Source organism: Anguilla rostrata, chromosome 16, assembly GCF_018555375.3.
Source record: "Anguilla rostrata isolate EN2019 chromosome 16, ASM1855537v3, whole genome shotgun sequence".
Lineage (NCBI taxonomy): Eukaryota > Metazoa > Chordata > Actinopteri > Anguilliformes > Anguillidae > Anguilla > Anguilla rostrata.
This window is the reverse complement of record NC_057948.1, coordinates 21,852,102-21,871,539: the sequence shown is the minus strand read 5'-3', so window position 1 is coordinate 21,871,539 and position 19,438 is coordinate 21,852,102. Positions and strand designations below refer to the sequence as shown.

At 36.7% G+C, this 19,438-nt stretch overlaps 1 protein-coding gene across 2 annotated transcripts; it reads right to left on the bottom strand.

Annotated features, from left to right (window-relative positions):
- Nucleotides 1-2,753: 2,753 nt before the first annotated feature.
- LOC135241857 (cadherin-5-like) lies at nucleotides 2,754-18,106 on the bottom strand. 2 transcript variants are annotated; one of them, XM_064312596.1, is made up of 13 exons: nucleotides 18,005-18,106; nucleotides 13,643-13,864; nucleotides 11,100-11,318; nucleotides 10,715-10,997; nucleotides 10,452-10,565; nucleotides 10,109-10,276; nucleotides 9,813-10,012; nucleotides 9,270-9,526; nucleotides 8,823-8,959; nucleotides 8,047-8,159; nucleotides 7,820-7,922; nucleotides 6,580-6,825; nucleotides 2,754-5,682 (listed from the first exon to the last, which is right to left on the bottom strand). In XM_064312596.1, the coding sequence occupies exons 3-13, from the start codon at nucleotides 11,313-11,315 to the stop codon at nucleotides 5,207-5,209; spliced, it is 2,313 nt and encodes a 770-aa protein (XP_064168666.1). In that variant the 5' UTR covers nucleotides 11,316-11,318; nucleotides 13,643-13,864; nucleotides 18,005-18,106; the 3' UTR covers nucleotides 2,754-5,206. The 2 variants fall into 2 exon arrangements, with proteins under 2 accessions (XP_064168666.1, XP_064168667.1); XM_064312597.1 differs by lacking the exons at nucleotides 13,643-13,864; nucleotides 18,005-18,106 and having other exon boundaries at nucleotides 11,083-11,243.
- Nucleotides 18,107-19,438: the final 1,332 nt, after the last annotated feature.

Sequence of the window (19,438 nt, the reverse complement as noted above, 5' to 3'; positions counted from 1 at the left end):
CACATGAGTCAGACTGCAACGCTGTTTCTGTACTGTCATCAGTCCTTTCAGATTCACTGAAATTTCCTTCCAAAAACAAACAACCGGATGCAAACCCTATGGGCATTATGACCCATGCATGCTCTTCTCTATGCAGCTAATATTCCTGCCTGTGCATGGGATGTAATCTAAGATGAAAAGCAGCCTCCTTATCATGCCCATGATGAATGTTGCTATGAAAAGGGACATAGTTTATTTATGGTGAGATGAATTGCAGAAATTGCGTTACCTTTGATTGCTCCCAGCTTTGCAATGCCTAGCGCACAGTATGATATTATTTTCAATGGCTGGGACGGCACCAGTATTGTCAGAATGCCTCTGTTAAATACCCATAGAGAGTTTAAACTGTATTTTTGTTATTCCCAATACAGCTGAAATACTGATGTGTTGAGTATCGAGATGGAAAGGTGGTGGCTTTAGTAGGTATAGACGCCCCATCTCCTGTCAAGGTCTACTGTGACAGAATACATGAAAAGAGGTTTTGATAAAAAGACATTTAAGAGGATGTAATAATAGTGTATTAGGAGAACAGGTCTTTTAAAGGCACTGAAGAATACATTTCAAGCCTCTAATCTGTGTTTTTCTATGGCTATTTGAAATTACATTCATTATGCATTAATACTGTAAGTACCATGTACGTTTAATCAAAGACTTTGTAGAATTGTGTAGAGATTTTTTAAATGAATTAGATTTGTTCTCTAATTGCAATATTATATGATGAGATTTTATTCAGAACTATTCTATTGTATTATTTTAAAAATACATATGTTATCCCCTCTGCATGCTTGCACTTCCTGGTCATATGTCCTGTTTCTTCTGGCCCCCTGGTGGTAGGATGAACTTACCACTCTGGATAGCTCTCCTGACCCCCTTCAGCAGTCCTTTTTTCTTTTTGGGTTTGGGATTACAGTTTTATAGGTATAGCTGTTTAAAAATAGGTTAGCTGTGTACTGATATTTACCTTTGATTACAATACTAATTGTGGGTTTTTTCATAACAGTTATTGATTATAATTGTGCCTTCTATGCCTTCATGGTGATATCACGCCTTTGTATTCCTGAGACTCTGATGCTACCCACTTTTTAAAGTTTCCTGAGATAAGAGAAACTTGAAATTGCTAAGCCATTGTAATGTAATGTGATTTAATGCTTCCATTTAAATGCTATTCATATGTATATGTATTGAGAGGCTTGTGTGGCAACATATTCTGTATAAATATCCTGTACTTACATTCCAATGGGTTTTCTATTTAGCCATTTTCCTCATATTTCCTTATTATTATTAAAAAAAAAAAAAAATATTAAAATAGTCAATGCGGCTTGTGCTATCATGGTATTTTATCTAGATTCTGCATTTGTGCCCCTGCGTATGACATATTACATATATTTATTATTTGCCCTTCCAGCTTGAATTATTTTCCTTTCCATTGTCCTATACCAAAATAGCCATCTAGCAGTCACATTCCCTTTCTTCACTGACTAACAAGTTCACATACTCCCTTTGTAAATTTAGCTTGGAGGATATAATTATATACAGGCAAAGGTGGTTTGATTTATGACCTTGTCCAATGCCCTTGCTTCACTATTTTTGTTCCACAGCATATATATTTATATATGTATATAATATCCAATTATTCCACACATCACAGAAGTCTGCCACACAAATACAGAGTTTGCAGCTTTTCTCATTGGTCGCCCTGATATCAGATGGGAACAGAATTCAGTGCTTAATAGTAAGACCTGAAAATAGAAACTGTCAGAGGAACAGACAATTATTTAGATACATATTTTCAAACAGCTTTGCTTCACTGCTTTTGGAAGTCTCTGTTGAAAGTTTATTGAGACAGTGCCATGAAATGTGGCATCATTATGGAATTTTCTCCTGAGTGTCTCTATAAGTGTTCTCATTATCTTGCCAATCTGTTTCGTCTGTGCCCTGGCCCCTTCTCAGCAGCATTTATCAAAGCTGGTAAGACTGACCCTTTGAGAGAGATAGACAATCTATCCTCCAGGGCATGAATGTTTAAGAGTCAAGTTTTCCATTTATCCCAATTGTGCTATCATCAGAAAAATGTAATGTTTCCTTATAATTATAATCGATAAGTGATAATTATTTGCAATCACCCTTGGAGTTAGAGGAGTGAGGAGGAGATATCTCTTTTTTCCCCCTGCAGAATACAATCCTACACCCATCCCTGGTCAGAGGACCATGCACTCCTCAGCGGTGGTGCTCCTTCAACATCAGTAGAAACAGGGGTAAAGGGCTAAACAAAATATTGACTTTTTGCCATGAAATTAGGCCTATATTCTTCTTCATCAAAAATACATCATGTTATTCCTCTTAGTTTAAAATTTTGTTGTCATAAAAATTGCCCCATATTAGTCATGTTTATGAAATACAAACATTATAAAATGGCATGTTCTGTGCATTTTTTTCACAAAGGCACATTTTGTTTGCTAACCAAGGGACTGGAAAGCAATCAGCTGTGATTTGCCTTGCAATGATCTGTTGTACTTACCTAACTGGTGCTTACAATATACGAAATGTTTTCTTACATATTTTAACATTGAACCCCGAGGTAAAGCAATGTCAGTGTATTTTATTACTTTAGTATTTTAGCAATCAAATATATTTTCTGAACGTTCCCTTTCACCTCAGCTGCCTGATACTGACACCTACTGGCACGTGCAGTACATACAGTGAACATAAAAATATTTACATGCACATTTCTTTATGGTGTGTAGTGTGATTCCAGTTAAATACATTATTTTACATTACACAGGAAACATAGACCAGAGACAAGAGCCACAATTTACAATGAATGCATAGCCATGGTATGAATGAGAGAAAGCCATATCCTCAATTCTCAACAATAAAGAATCAGTAGTTTGTAATGTAATAATTATTATTAAAGTAATATTTGCGTTTTGTACAATTCACATGAGCCATTACAGTGGTTAGCATTTACACATATCTGGGACCAACAACAGCTTATTTGATAAAGCAATATTGTTTGTCACACATTTTTAAGACATTATTTTGTGTTTAATTCCAAATGTTATCTTTCCATTACAGAAAACAAATGTCTTTCAGTTAATTGGATTGAAAAGACCTCAGGGTGTCAAACATTTTGACCTGTACGAATTAATGGCAAATCAAGTCATAGTCTGTGGATCCGATCCAAAGAAAAAGTTATGCACATTTAATCTAAAAGTAGAACTGCAAAATGTCAACGATAAAAATATATAAAAGATGAGAAAGGCATGAACATGCTACGAAAGGATATGATAGAGTAGGCCCACCCGCACCAACTAAAAAACTGGCTGCTGATGAATAGTTTTTCATGACACCATGGTTAAGATTAAGCTTCATAATGTTCTACAGACTGCAACCTTCCCCCAAGATACCTAGATGGGAAGAGTGCCACAATTAATTTTTGCAGTCAAGTGACAACAAAACAAGGAATGGTCTTCCTCAAACACATGTGGAGGAAGTAGATTCCCATGTCTTGTTAAGATATTGTGAGCTGTGCCTAGAGGGTGGGAGTCAAACCCTTTATGTACACAATGTGAACAGGAAAATCGTTGGCTGACTTCCTCACATTGTATCTGTGGTTTATGGGACCAGTTTCCAAATGGAACAAAACAAGTTGGGGAGAAAAGCAAATGGAATGAAGATAAATTAAAGTAAAATATTACTATTTGTTGAGTTTTGAGAAATTACCCACATTGATAAATCTGTTTGCAACAAAATGGTCTATGGTGCTTGGAATTTGAGATAGATATTCATTTTAGTGCAGTCAAATTCAATACTGTGCAGTGAAGATAATGATTCACCGAAATGCCAATAACCATTTAAAGGATAATAACCCTGTTTCTGTGATAGCAGTAACACCCTGTGATAGTAATCATTTCCTGCTATGTCATGGATTTGTTTGTGATATAAAAGGTTACACTTTTTCAGATCATAATTCTATCATCTGTTCTAATTAATTCTGGTACTTTGTGTTTCTGAGTTGGTTGTAACTTATTTTTATAGTTTATCACTGGCCTTAGATGATCTATGCAATGTATGTGTTGTCGAGTCCTGCCAAATTAAACAAAGAGTAAATCTTTCAAAGATCTACTACAATAGTTTCCTGTTGATATCCCTTTGTGACTAGTGAAAAAGAGAATTAACTTGGCACATAACAGATACTTACAGACAATGCTGAATACAAAAACAGTTATTAGCAATAGTAAATATTTTTTTTTAAATGCTCAAAATACACATGTTTTGTAACTATAAAAAGAAGAAAATTATTTTACATTTATTATTTTGCTGAAGAACTATAGTGAATGACCATAACATAAACTGACCAAATCTTTACATTTTTTTCTTTTTTTGTTATAAATTTGGTGCCCAATGTGGGGCTGAACATGTCCAACTCCAATCCTAATTTGGAACGTCCAGTTATTTGCAACTGTGGCTATGCTCATGCGTGAACCCTACTGCTGGTTTTGGAACTCCGCAGCAGGAGAAATTGCTTACGTGGAAGAAGGAATCGCCCTGTGCTGCTACCAGCCACTGTCATTGTCTGGATTCGATCCAAGACTGTGGAGCTCGTCCTAGCCCCACAACATGGTGCCTTAACCCTAGGAGCCACCCAGCAGCATTTTCAAAAACCTTTTTCCAACATAACTGAAGAATGTCCTGCTTTTCTTATAATTTTTAGAAACCTTTGTGATGCGAGAGTTCCATGCCAGTGAAACATAAAACGACACGTTCAACTTTTGTTTGCGATATGTTCCCTTTCCTATACTTTGTGCCATTGTAGTCAAGACTTAAAATGACAGTAATGCATTTTGAGAGTGTTTTGTGTAGCAATTTATATGGGACTTTCAGAATGGGCAGATCTCTGCAGAATATGTAAGTAAATGAGACCTGATAAAATCAGACTGTGCCAAAAATAGAGGTCAACAATGGAGGTCAATGTGTTGACATTTGTGAAAGTCATGAATATCCAGAACGTCACAAGTGGAACAGTCAATGAAAGCCATTCTAAAGGTGCTCCATGAGCAGAAAGTCAAGAAGCTTTTTGGAGGCATGGTCAAAGTCTTGCACAAAATGGAAGTTCAATATAATTGAAGGTATTGCCTGCTGGCTTTCAGCTTAGCATTGATAGTAATTACTTTTCTGAGATATCTGGCCTGTACAACTCTGCCAGGGTCTGGAAACATGGGCCCCAGTCACTGAGGAAGTCGTAGTCCAGGCTGGAGTCACTGAATGAGGACATCTCCAGGGAGCTCAGGCTGCTGGTGAATGATCCGGCTCCCTCATACCCGTAGATATGCAGGGTGTCGTATGGGCTGCTGTCCCTGTCGTGATCCGCCGCGTCCTTCTTCGCCTCAATCATGGCGGCCACGTGGCCCCTGTCTGCCAGGGGCCGCTTGACAGCAGCGTACAAAGCGGGCACCAGGTGCAGGCGTCCCTCGTTCCTTGCTGAGGTCAGGATGGCCACGTCATAGCCATTTGTGTCCATCTCCCCGCCACCTTCTTCATCATAAGCCACTAGCTGCTCGTGGATCTCTCTGGAGCTCTTTCCCAGGGTGTCCAGAGTGTCCTTCTGGTACCACTTTCTCAGCACGATGAGTATCATGATCACTGCATTGAAGAGAATAAAACTGTTTAGAATTTTTAATTCTCTTTCACCCTTGACACCAGGGGTGGTATTCTGGATTTGGTTGTTACAAACAATTTAAGTGATTAAATGAAGTATTTCGCTCGCCTCAACTGACTTCTTGGGTATAATTTGGTTGCTAATTTTAAGGTGAACTTACAAAGTGGCATACCCTCTAGATCTTCAGGTCTAGCTTTTCCTACTTAATTTTTTTAATCTCTAATTTTTCTTGAAACCTAGTTTCTTGCAAAATACAATTTTATTCAGGTCAGTTATTTGCAAATGAAAGAGCATTGCAATCAAGTAATATTCTGCTCACTAGTCTTTCAGCATTCACCACATTGCTGCTTGTGTAATAAGATACAGATGTATGGAAGTTGAAATTGAGCTCAGCCATAAAAACTGCTGCCTTGCCAATCAAATGGGTCAGGAAGATATATTCTTCACATTTATGATTAATAAAACCATTTTTTACCCCTGGACATGAATTTGTAATGTGAGACACACTCATCAGCATAATATACTCTAAAAATCGTGCACAGCAACAGAATATTTGAGTGTATTTGTTGTTGATAGCAGGCCTTCATCCATATATTACTGAATTTGAGAGATATTGTGTGTGTGCATTTGTTATATAATTCAGGAGCACATGGCTTTAACCAAGACAATAAATAAATGCCCTTGGTCACCAGGGATTTTCTGCTCTGCTCATCCAAGCTACATAAGCAAACTTTCATTGTGCATAATCAAAAATAAATAAATAAATAAATAAATAAATAAATAAAGAAACTGTATGCAGTTCAAAATAATCCCTTGTGGGAAATAACTGACGACAGAAGAGAACTGTTTAGTAATGTGCGTCTGGTGCCCGTAGAACCCACCCAGTATGGTGAGGATGCAGAGGAGAATGGCGATGAGGGCACTTGTGCTGACACCAGCCTGAGCATAAGCAGGCTTGCAGTAATAGTCCTTCCTGTCTCTGCCGCAGCTGCACACTCGGATGGTGGCGGTGGTGGTGCTGCTGAGAGCAGGTGAGCCACTATCCTTCAGCACAATCTCCATTAAGTACTCCCGCCTGTCATCCAGGCCAAAACCTCCGTGTGTCACTGTGATGTTAGCAGTACTACCTGGGGAAGACATCACACACAGTAAACCATTTAATGGAAATGTACAACAGATATGAATTGTGACGTTTTATGGTTTGGAGGATTTGACACTTAAAGAATACGTTTTTCACTTTGACTGGTGAGGCTTTCGCACTGCTAATGATAAGACACATTCTATATGGTGTGCAAAAATTCATATTTGTGTGTGTGTCTGTTTGTGTGTGTCTGTCTGTCTGTGTGTGTCATGATAAGTTTATAGAAGATTTAATTACAGATGTTGCATATAGAACAAATAATCTAATATTGAAACCAAATATTATTTGAGCTTATATAATTTTCGTATATGGACGCGATCTGGCCACAACCTTTATAAATGCTGGGTATGTCCAACTTACAAACTTTTTCAGTGCTTTATTTAGTGGTAATACATTTGATTCTAAAAATACCTGCTCCTGACACTAGACGTTGTGTCTTGTTTCTGTTCACCTGGGAGTTGGCATCTGTATATATCTCATTAGCAACTTATTTGTTGTTCTGTGTGTGTGGCTGTAAAAAATACGTATGTTCATTGTCCAATTGTGTATTATGCAGTAAATACTACCGTACCATAAACTCACATCATATGTATTTCTCCTTCTTATATGCTTTATACTTTTGTGCCTTTTTGCAAAGCACCCCACAACTCCACCATTTTGATTATATGTAGCTATGCAGAGGACATCCTACCATAAGCTTGCTCTGGAGCATGTACCTTGATTAGGCCACACACACTGCCTGTTTGACAGGGGGAAATTAACCACCCTCAGTGCCTGTATGATTACTGTCTCCTTTCCGCCAGTCTATTCTTACCACACGGTAATGTATTCCTATGCATCAAATATGTATACAGACAACATATTTCGTGCATTAAGATTTTTTAAAGAGCCAGAACACCTTTGTAGAGGTCTGGAATGATTAGTTGTGGGTACTGTTCATATTTTGTTGTGGCAATGTTTGAAATGACAAAATCACTTACTGCCATCACTGATGAGTGAGAAGTTTGGGCTTGGCTTTGCAAGAGAGAAACTGAATCTCTGCGGATGATCATCTTTGTCAGATGCCCCTATGGTTCCTATTACCTGTAAGGGAAGGGGGGGGGGGGTATATAATATTTATATTGTTAAATGAAGCCCAGAAACTCTTTTTGAACTAAGACAGTTGTTTTCAGTTGTTAAATAAATTAGAAATACTAAGTACTGTTACCGTGCCAGGTCCATCATTCTCGCACGCAAAGAGGTCTTGGAAGTTTGTCAGCTCTGGAGCATTGTCGTTGAAATCAAGAACCACAAGGCTTACGTTCACGTAAGATTTCAGTGCTAGGGAGGGCAAAATAACAGCATACAGTACATTACTTTTACTATCACTCTGGATAGTATGCTGTATGAAACTGACTGAAAACACTCTGTAGTCTGAGCTTTAAAGACCTAAGTAGTTCATCGAAAGGTGGTGCTAGAGCTTGTGTTCTTTTGTCCAAGACATTCTATCTGACATTCTGTGCAGACATTAAACTGAGCAGTGTGTGAGGAATAGAGTTTTTATTACACGTCCTTCCATAAATTAACCTGGGCAGATTTACACAATGCACAGATTAGTTAAAAATTGGTTAAATTAAAGATAAATAAATAAAACAAAAATATTTTTGTTTAGATTTCAGTCATTTACACAGTACATGTTACTCAGCTTGGTTGACGACCGGTTAAATAAAATGAATAGTGTCCAATGTAAAAACACCCTCCCGGTGTTTTGTACATATCAATCTTGTAAAATTATTTCAAAGCTATGTATTCATTAAATGACAGTAGTGAGGTAATTTGCTGTGTGTTCAACAGTAGACTGGCTAAACACTCCAGCTTTTTTTATTTTGCTCTGTTCAGTTTTGCTAATTATTCTGACATATGTCCAGAGGACAAAGGATCACACCCACAAGTTTATGCCTGGAAATGTGCCATGGGAAATGGTGAGGTCACTGTTTCCAATACCTTTGGGTGTAGCCTCCTCAGCAGTCACATAGAATATGTATAAGGGGATGAGTTCCCGGTCCAGTTTCCTGTCTGTGTACATGGTACCAGTCTTTGGATCAATCTTTACTGGACATTTTGGGTCATCTATGGAGTACCTGGGGAAGAGATGGTGTACAAATGTTAATATGAGGCTAAAAGGGTCAGTGTTTGTAGAATAATAACACCATGAATAAGAAAGTATTAAGTTCACTTGTGTACATGTTCAAACTGTTACTTAAAAAAAAAAAATATATATAAAGCTGTTTGCATTGTCTCTTATTAAATTTCATTGTGTGTATGAGAGACAGTGCTTGTGCAGTATGTACTGTAAACATATGCACAAAGTATGGTTCAGTTAATCTGAATAGACAATTAAAAAAGTAAAATTCTCTGTTTTAAGGACTGTGCAAACATGAAATGCTATACCGTATATTGTTCTGGGCTGCATCTGGGTCCCTGGCCAACACACCTCCGATCTTAGTGGAGACTTTGGCATCTTCGCGAAGAGTGAAGGTGTAGGCATCTTTGCTGAATACAGGTGGCTCATCCACATCTAGCACATTTATAATAACCTTAGCCTTGGTGTTAGCATATGCACCCTGGTCATCTGGAGGTTTTTGGAGATTGTCCTCACGCACATAAACATCAAAAGTATATGCCTTCCTGCTTTCAAAATCCAGTTTCTGTAAAGAAAGAAGTGGATAGTTTCAGTAGTTGCTTTAGTATTATAATTTTTTTAAAGCCCAACTCCAACATTATTTAAGGGTTTATGGGTTTTATGTTTTTTCCCTTTATAATAAAATAAATGGAAGACTTAACTGGATCTTTTTTCACAGTCATGCTTTTTAAGTCCCTGAAAGATGATGAAATGTGGTCATGTTCTGCACATATCGTGTAATCATCTCAGTATGTTGTCTTCAGAAATCTTCTTCAGAACTAGTCATTAGACTGGCCAGGAGCAGAGGATACCTGTTTTAAAGTGAGGACTCCATCTTTTCGTGGGTTTCTTTCAATCTTAAATACATTGGTGAATCTGGGCTCTGTGGTGGAATCCGCCACTATGGTGAATACTGGATCTTTGTTCTGCTGCTCATCTTTGTCCTCAGTTTCCACTGTGCCAATTTTAAAGTTCTCCTTCTCATCTTCTTTGACATCAAACTTGTAAATCTCTATAAAAAGTCACAACTCAAAGTAATACAATGTCATTTCACAAAATGCTGACTATATAAATGAATGATTAGAGAACAAAAATGTATTTGTCTTACTTTTCTTAAAGGTGGCCATGTTATCATTGATGTCGCCCACGGTGATAGTGACTGTGGTGGTGGCACTGCCTCCAGTTTTCATGCCTGGCATATCCTTGGCATGAACCACAACTATGTATGCACTTTCCGTCTCCCGGTCTAGGAAGTCAATTTTTGTTGTAATTTTTCCTTAGAGCAATGAAAGACATCATTAATCCTTCAAATGAAATATGTGTGAAAATGTTACTCTACAGCAAGTACAGTATTAAACAATGAATTCCAAAACTAAATTTCTAAATATTTATACTCTTATTACTGAATAAATCACTCTTCACTCAGTTTCTTCTTGTTGAGAATATCTTACCACTTTCATCAATTTCAAAGACATCATTTCCATTTAGCAATTTATATTCAACTTGTCCATTGGCAGTAGTTGGATCATCTGCATCAGTAGCTGTCACTGTCAGCACATGTGTTCCTGTAGATCATAAAAAGAACAAAAAAGAGATAATACCAGTATATTGTGTTCTCCCACATATCTACCATGTGGAGGATTTAACTGCTGGTATTAAATCAACATAAACATTGGATTTAAGTACTGAAACTATTTTTCATGAATCACTGTACCTGCAGCAGATCTCTCAAGGACAGACCCATTGTAGCTTGGTGGAAACACAGGATTGTTGTCATTAAGGTCAATGATTTTAATATTAAATGGTTCTGCAGCTTCCACTGATTTGTTGGTGGCGATATCCAGAAGATGAGCTGTAAGGTAGTATGTGCTTTTTACTTCCCGATCCAGCTTTTTTATGGCGTAAATGTCTCCTTGTCTAGAGACATGAAAAATTGAGTTGGCACCGTCTCCTTTTATGACAAACTTTGTCTGATTACTGGCCATTGTTGATTTTAGCTAAAAAGAAAATTTAAAGAAGTTACCTTTGCATTTTAACAATAATTCTGATGCATTTTTGTATAGTTTAGTGTTTCATCATTACCTTTATAAGATCATTACCTTTCCTACATAATGTGGAGGGTTGGATTTCTCCTCTTCCAAAAAGAGAAATTTCCACAGCCAGTCTCTTTTATGTCTTTGCTGTATGGGGTTGTGTTTCGGTGTCCCCCTGTTGACTGTGCTTTCTGTGGTAACTGTGCCGATGAAGAGAGCGAAGGCCCATAACCCTGTCCACATTGCTGGCCCCATCACCTGCTTCACCACAGATCGTCTCATACTCTGAGGGAAAAGGTACAATCATTAAGCCCTGATTTCAGTGATTCAACATTGCTAAGCTAGTGTTCTGAAAACCAAATAAGTATAGGTAGGTCGCTGGCTGTTCATAATACAATTTGTATTACGTTTAAATATTTATTATTATTCTAGCAGTAGACCAGCTGGATTGACTGAGCTGTTAATTTTGTGACAGATAAAACACAAACACACCAATGAACATTATTTATATTTGGAAACTATCAAGTGTATTGTGGCCAATTTCAGAGTTCAGTTTCTTAACAATTAACCTTGATGACCTTGATTGTGTATCTAAGCCTACCATCACAGTTTTAAAAAGAAGTGGGCAATATTTTTTCAATCAAACTTCAAAATTCTCCTTACCCAACCCAAATTTAAAAGACTTTCAAAAAAAAACTTACATATTTTTAAAGCTTTCAAAACAGTCTGCATATATCTCACAGATTGTGACATAATTTATGTATTATCATACACAAATGGAAATTGATTTTGTGGGTTTTCATCAAAGTGTTGTGAAACTCCGCAATAACAATTATTATACTGTATGCTTCTATTATGTTTTAATAAACTCTTTATTTTTGCATGTGCACCCACCTGTGCACATCTGTTTTATATCCAATTATTAAATAAACCTTTTCAAGCATATCATGCTTTTAAAAATGGTCCTTTGATCCTGCTGCAGAAGACCTCAGTATGTGGGATGGGCTCGATGGTGGATATTTTTCAGAAATTGCATTAAAGAATAATAAAGGAACATGCAAATTATACCAAAATTACAGAGGAAACGTTCTTAGCATTTCTGAGAAAATGACATGTTTGGTAATCTGCTCACTTCAGAGCATCCTCTGAAACACTTGAATGGATATAACTCATGAATATGCAGGTTATTACAGGTTTATGATAGATAAAAACCTCAATGTCTCAAAGCTTCAATGAGATTTAAACTGATCTTTTATAACACTAAACTTGTTTCAAATCTTTTACATTGTTGGCAGCCCAGTTGCACCCTATTTATGCACTTCAAAACTGTTTCTATTATCAGAGCTGTTTGGATATGTAGAGTGTTTTGTCTTACAAACTATGGGTAGTTAAAATAAAAATGTAATAAATAAATAAATAAATAAATACATAATTCAGATTCCCGTGGAAATTAAATCACAATTTTTTGTGGCCCACAGATTACACAGGATTAGCTGCTGGCAACAATCTACCCACTCACTCCCACTGAAAGGTATGGAGAAGTGAAGATTCTGGAATATGTTGCCGTGGTTAAAAATTATATATTTGGTATATATAATTTGCATTCCTGGTGGAATGTTAGTCCCACACAACTGGAAACACACTGCATTGTCATATTTATTCTTTCAGGTGGAGACAGGGACCTGTTAGTTATATAGTATAAATCTGGGGAAGAATTAATCCCATTTTAGTCACAAAATATATTTTACTCCCTTTTAAAAACTTATTACTTATCTTTTTGAGTTTACTATGACATTGTCATTTTGTTCTTGGTGAAAACTGGCTATGTAAGATAAAAACATACCATGGGCCAACATTTTGTACTGTCAGGTCATGTGATTGACAAAAATTGAACCTGCAAGCTCTTCAGCAAATTTAAGTGGAAATCAAATGCATAGGTTCACACATATTTTTCTGACTATTGTTATGTGATGTTTCACCAGTGACTACATAGAGCTCATGAAATATAAGCATTTAATAAGCATGGCAACAGTAAAACAGCCCAAGGGAGCTCCAAGCTTAAAATACACCCCAAACTGAAGTGGAACGTAAGGAATCTCAAGAACAAGACGTCTTATCAAATATGTAAGGAAACAGCTGCCAGTACAGACAGTGAAAGGGACAAAATACAAACTGAATTTGAATATTTGAGTAGATTAATGGAGACAGTTGGTGACTTTGTGTGCCCTGGAATTACTCTAGGTGCCTTATAATCTTATAGAGCAGTGTAGGTAACTTAGTTAAGTGATTAGCATCATAGCACTTAAATTGTGAAGTCTTCCAACTTTTTGGTGTTTCAGCCCTGGTTCTTCAGATTATGCCATAGTCAACTGATAATGTCTGTCCTGTTCACTCACAGCACACATGCTGCAATAGGTATTACATATGACTCAGATGAAAATACATGAAAAAATTCACATATAAAATGAATTATGTTCAGAAATTAGTTTAGGCTCAAAATATTCCCTCCATGAACACTGCGGAAATCTGTCCCACTCTCTGATTATAACATTTACTCCACTGGAAAAAATGTACATTTTGCTTGTAAAGAAAACATTTTCATTTCTTACCTGATGTCGATTCAGTACAAATGTTCAAATCCCCCTCTTGTACTATTCCACAAAGGAAGCAAGAGATCCTTGTGGAAGAGGTCAATTGTGGCAGGTCAGTGCTACTGTGTGTGGACCGGTGGAATCAGGACTTCCAGTGCTGTCCTGGGAGAGAAATCAGCCCACATTTCCTCCAAAGGGCTTCCTGTGATTGTTCTGCTCTTTAGTGAAGTCCAAAAGTCACTGAGGCAAGAGGAGGAAATTAGCTTAATTACCAGTTAAAGAGCCTGAGTCACATAGAGGGGAGGCTTGAGGAAAAAATCCCTGTAATACGGTGCAATCCACAGAATCTGAAATGACTTCAGAGGCGGCAAAAATGAAAAACGTTACGACAGGCGGATTAAAACATGCACACTGAATGGTGTAACCATCACTCCATTTCTGCTCTTGCCTCTGTGATGGAAACTCAGAGACGAAGAGGAAGTAGATTAATTATTCATACCTATCAGATAAAGATTATGATAAACAGGTTATAGAAGTTAATCTCATGAGTTTATCCACATAGTGGTATTCAATCTTTCAGGAAGCAGCAACATATCTGATTTAAAAAATTCTTGTCTACACTCATAAGAGAGTTGAATGGGTTATCTTGACATCCTTGTGTGTCCCTGGAGCATCATCTGTTGCTTAGGGAATTGGCCTAGAGTTTGATGGGCATCTGTGAAAGCCCTTATATTCACCACAATGCAGATATATTATGAAGGCTGGCAGTCTGTTTCTTAAGATTAGTCTGGGAGATTGCAAGCTCATTTGACAGGAAATGGTACTTTAGGGCAGGGGGTTTTCAACCTTTTCTAATCCAGGGACCCTGCCGCCCAGGCTGAAAGGTATCAAGGGGACACATATCAGAAGTTAAAAATGGTTATATTTCAAGGCATGCTATGCAGAATGTTTTTGCCTGCATTTACAATTGAAGAAGTCCTCTCCTCTTTTTTCAACCCCGCCGACTCACCCCCGAGTACCTGACCGAGTCATGCAAATTCATTAGAAACTACTGGTAAATTTCTCCCATCAATTTCTCAGACCGAATATTATGACACGTACAAATAGTTTGTAAACTGGACATTCTGGTCAAAAACCAGATGTCTGGCAACCCTAGCTGTATTGCTAGAGATAACAGACAACAAGCCAGCTCCACATTGCTTTTCATCCCCTTGGGCAACATTGGCTAACACCACTGAGGAACAGCAATTGCAAGGTTACAGTAACTGTAGTTTTTGAACAAGCCCTACTGGCTTGTCTTTTTGCTTCACTGTATCTGGGCCAGTGGTTAGTTAGGAGTAGCAACAAAGGCTATATATTTGATCCCAAACCACACAAAAAAGATGAACATAGAGTAGCAAATACAGGTAAAAGTGTATAAATTCAGCAAAAGTGCATAAAGACAGAGGTTGCCAAGGCATCTTAGATATGCCTTAGCATGTCTATTTCATATTTTCAAATTTAAAATCCTGCATAGTATGACTTATAATATTTTGAAATATTTAAACCCAGGCTTCAGGGCATAAAATATACTTGTTTGGTGTTTACTTTTTTGTGTTTTTCTTATGTAGAAATTTATGATATGATATATTTCAGACATTCGAATGTTAAAAAAGCAGCACACTGATGTCCCCTATTTAGTAATTCACTGCTCTTTACATTGGCAACTAAAGGTACTTATTTTTTTGAGCAGAGGCCAAAATTAAATTTTTGAGCTTTTAATGCTCTCACATCACAGTTGTTTAAATAAAATTATAAGGATATGCCAAGACAATTATTATATATATAATGACAACATTTATATAAAATTGAGTCTTTTTTTCATTTGTTATTCTTATTGTCATTGTGGAGTAAATGCCCAATGAAAAATGAGCCTGTTTGTCCTGTTAGCCTCAGCTTTCCACCCTGTAACTCCCTCAGCTAAATCTATATACACCTAATCCTGAGCCACAGTGGACCAGTCTGGCTGGATTTAATGTGAAGTCACAGATGGGCTGCTCATAGAAAAAGACTGGATCATTCTATTAACTGATTTATCCAAACCCCACTTGAGTTGGTACAATGGTATACAAATGTACTAAAAGCAGAACAGTGAATATGCATAAATATAGAAATATTATTGTTGTCATTATCAGAAAGTGAGGCTTTGTCAGCCCCAAATTGTTGAGCTATCTTATTTCACCAATGCCTCTGATTTGTGGAGAGCAGAATCTTGTGATTCTTAGTAATCAAGATACCATGTTAGCTCCACCCATTATGGGGCTCATGAAGCCTCACTTTCTCAATTTTGTAACAGTTTTGTAGAGCATTGAGAAAGCTTAGTCCATCTGTCTTGTTCAGCAAAGAACCAGAACCAGAAGCAGTGCCAAGAAGAATGATTTTCACTTAATGTAGCTCTAAATACAATTTTAATTATGCTCAAAAAATCACAAAAATTCACAAGCAGTCTGCTGTTATAAAGATAATTTATTGCAACAATTTTTTTTTATTATGAGAAGTCTGTATGATGCATTACTTCATCAAGACCAAAAAGAAACTGTTTAACCAAGCAGTGGCAAGCCATTTGCTGTTTTTGATCCATTGTCAGGAAGAACCAATCCCTAATGGAGTGTTTTCTTTAAAAATAACTGGACTCCGTCATGGTTAATTCTCCCTGGTCTAACTAAATGGCATCTGAGGGAATAGCGAGACATTTCCAAAGTTTGACTGATCTTCAGTGTGGTATTTGAGGACATTCCTAGCTTGGACATCCTGTCACATTCTCCATGCATTTTCTGGATGTTAAAAAAAATTATATATATATTTTTTTTAAACTGAAAATTATAAGAGAATATAAGTGATGTCTCAACTGTATAGAATGTTTTACTGAATGGAAATAGCTATTATATATCATTGATGCATTAATAGCCTGTTATTCTTTGGCAGTAATTTCTGAAAATCCCCTCAGAACTGCTGCTATCAAATTAACAAATATCTTCATGGAACACCACACAGAATTGCTTTTGACACGTTTGAAGTTGATGTGACCTGAAGCAATACTCTAAAAAATATTTAAAAAGAAGCAACAAAAAATAGATGCAGGCAATACTTTCAAGTTACTCTCCTCAGACACATATAGAAATCATTAATTCCCAGAACATATTCCCTTCAGGTCTCAAGACTTGCGAGAGTTAACATTGCAGGAAAATTTCATCATGGAGACATTGTTTACCCTTCATACTTCTACCAGTTACAAATAAGGCAAACATACTGGGCCTATTTACCAACCACCCTTAAAACTATGTACAGGGGTAAAATGTAGTAACATGTCCCCCCTGTCCCCCTGATGCCTCTAAATTCTGGTTTAGATTGAACAAATCTTCAATTATGCTATTGAGAGTGTGAGAAAAATGCACTTGCTGCAATTATATTTGATTGCAGAAATGCTGATGTGTTCAGCAAACACTGCCAGAGACATGCAATGAAAAATCTTATCTTCTGAAGGGAAACATGTCAGAAGTGTGTGGGTTTGATAATGACTGGGAGTCAGCATATTAAAATTAGAATATCCACAAAAATGTCCCTGCAGACCAAAAAGCATGAGATTCATCTTTTTGAACCGCTATGTCCTTTTTTTGCTGCTGGATCGAACAGTATGACCAATCCAATCCATTAATATGTGTCTAGTCTAATACTACCACAGCGATGAATCTACAGTAATTCCAAAGTATTTGGCTCTATTCAGATTTATACTTTCACTCCCTGTGGTTCTGCTGCATTATTTGTTATTTTTTAATTGAATGTTTTCATTTTATTTGTTTCCAGAGTATGCATTGTGGTGTATATTTCAAATTATGTTTCCCATGCAGATCTACCATAGAAGTATATGGACTATTCTGAAAAAAAAAAAAAACCTATTTTCATTGTAGGGATGAGTTTCAAAAGGTATGGTTTTTCCAGAGGTTAAAGTATGTTTCATAGTAAATGAACATGTAATATGACATAATTGTCAATGAGTTCCTGTGATTGGGTGAATGGAGGCAATGGAGGTAACTTTACTTTTATGAAGATTTGATGCCATGGATAATTTTATCTTTATCTAAGTGTCACTGGAAAGCAGGTAACATTTCCAAAGAGGAAGATAAATTTAGGACCAAAGAAAATCCAATGGAAGAAAAACAATTAAATGAAGCCAGTTAATTGAAGAAATAATACATTTTTACAATTTACCAATTTTAAAACAATCACATGTCACTTTATAGACATTACCCCAAAACTGCTGTTGCAGTCATCATGAATCCAGTCAGTGGAGGAGAAAAAAAATCTACTCAGACTCCGTAACAGGAAAGGAAATGCTATTACCGTGGGGATAATGCAATGATTGTGTTTGTCCTTCCTTGTGCAGGCTGTTGATATGTGCAGCAAGTGTGGCACTCCATCCCAATTTACCCAGTCACCATGAATGTACAGACATGCAGAACACAAAATCATGAATTATGAATGGCAAACAAACATAAAACTCACATTTTTATGTGTCTTCATGCCCCTGTTTCTGAGCTCTAAAGATAAAATGTTGCCAAACATTAAAAGTACAGAGGCGCCTGGAGCAGAATTATGAAAATATGCCATTAAGTAAGTGCATTAATAAGTTAAAATGAGAACAAAAATAGTTTTGAGTACTGCAGAATATGCACTATAAATTATTGTTGTCATTCAAAGTTCTGTGTAGTTGTCAATCAAAGCAACAGCAGCAGTGTTAACAAAATAATTTATGGCATGCAGTAAGGTCCTGAGTTCGAATACTTGCCTGGGCCTTTCCCCCCCATTTTGACCATTCTTATACGTTTGCCACTGTCTGCTGCATGGGTTCTGAAAACTAAAATGAAATTGCAAAGTTTGAGCACAAATTTCAAAAAGCTCTGTGTTGCCATCTTGTGGAAATTTGTGTTATTGCATGTCTAGGCATGCTGCATATTTCTACGGTGTTCAAAATGTGGAGAAATAGTAATGTATTTTGCTGACCACTAACCAGCCTCTCTTCATATTCATGCTCCCCACTGGAGATTTCTCCAAGTAACAGTTGCTGTTTAACTTAAAGAGATATGTGTAATGTGCAGTGTTATTGTCAATAATAATAATAATAACAATAATAATAATTTTAGTAAGTTTTTGGTGTAATGTAAAAAACATTTTGCTCTGTGTTAACCATTCATATTTATTATGTCTTGTAAATACATGAGTTTTGTCTCACATTTTAAAAAAAATCATTTTTTGATGTTTCTCTGTTTTCATTACAAGTCGCACATTTTCTGTAACATTGACATTGTACTCTCATGCCCATCCACTTTGAGGGGGAATTTTTCTACAAAATTAGCCATTTACCGTGTACACAGTGCATTACTTACCTTACTTACCTGTCCTGTATTTTCCTACATGTCTCCCACTCCCACTCTGATAAATGTAAGCTGAAGGTTTTTTGCAGTCGCAGCCAACATCCATTGTGTCCCTATGGAGTGAGTCAAAGTCCATTTTAAACTAGAGCTAAAATGATATAAAGATATTTTTTTTAAGTAGTCATTAGAAGTCATTATCAGTTAGTGTATATTACATTACAGTTAGTGTATAGGAATACATCAATCATGCATGTTATTATTTGCACATTACATTATTTATCCAGTACATAAATGACAACTTTAACTTAATATGCAAATAATTGCATATGCAAAATTGAAGTTTGGGCTTTGTCACATGGTTTTGTGTCATGGCTACAGTGCTCAGCTCATCCTTGGAATGAGC

What these genes read in the sequence shown, in the direction of transcription:
- LOC135241857 (XM_064312596.1), bottom strand. Translation starts at nt 11,315, where the DNA reads ATGAGACGATCTGTGGTGAAGCAGGTGATGGGGCCAGCAATGTGGACA. An exon ending in CCTTGAGAGATCTGCTGCAG is followed by an intron (nt 10,566 to 10,714) that starts GTACAGTGATTC and finishes TATGATCTACAG; the next exon opens with GAACACATGTGCTGACAGTG. An exon ending in AGAATGATGGACCTGGCACG is followed by an intron (nt 7,923 to 8,046) that starts GTAACAGTACTT and finishes CTTCCCTTACAG; the next exon opens with GTAATAGGAACCATAGGGGC.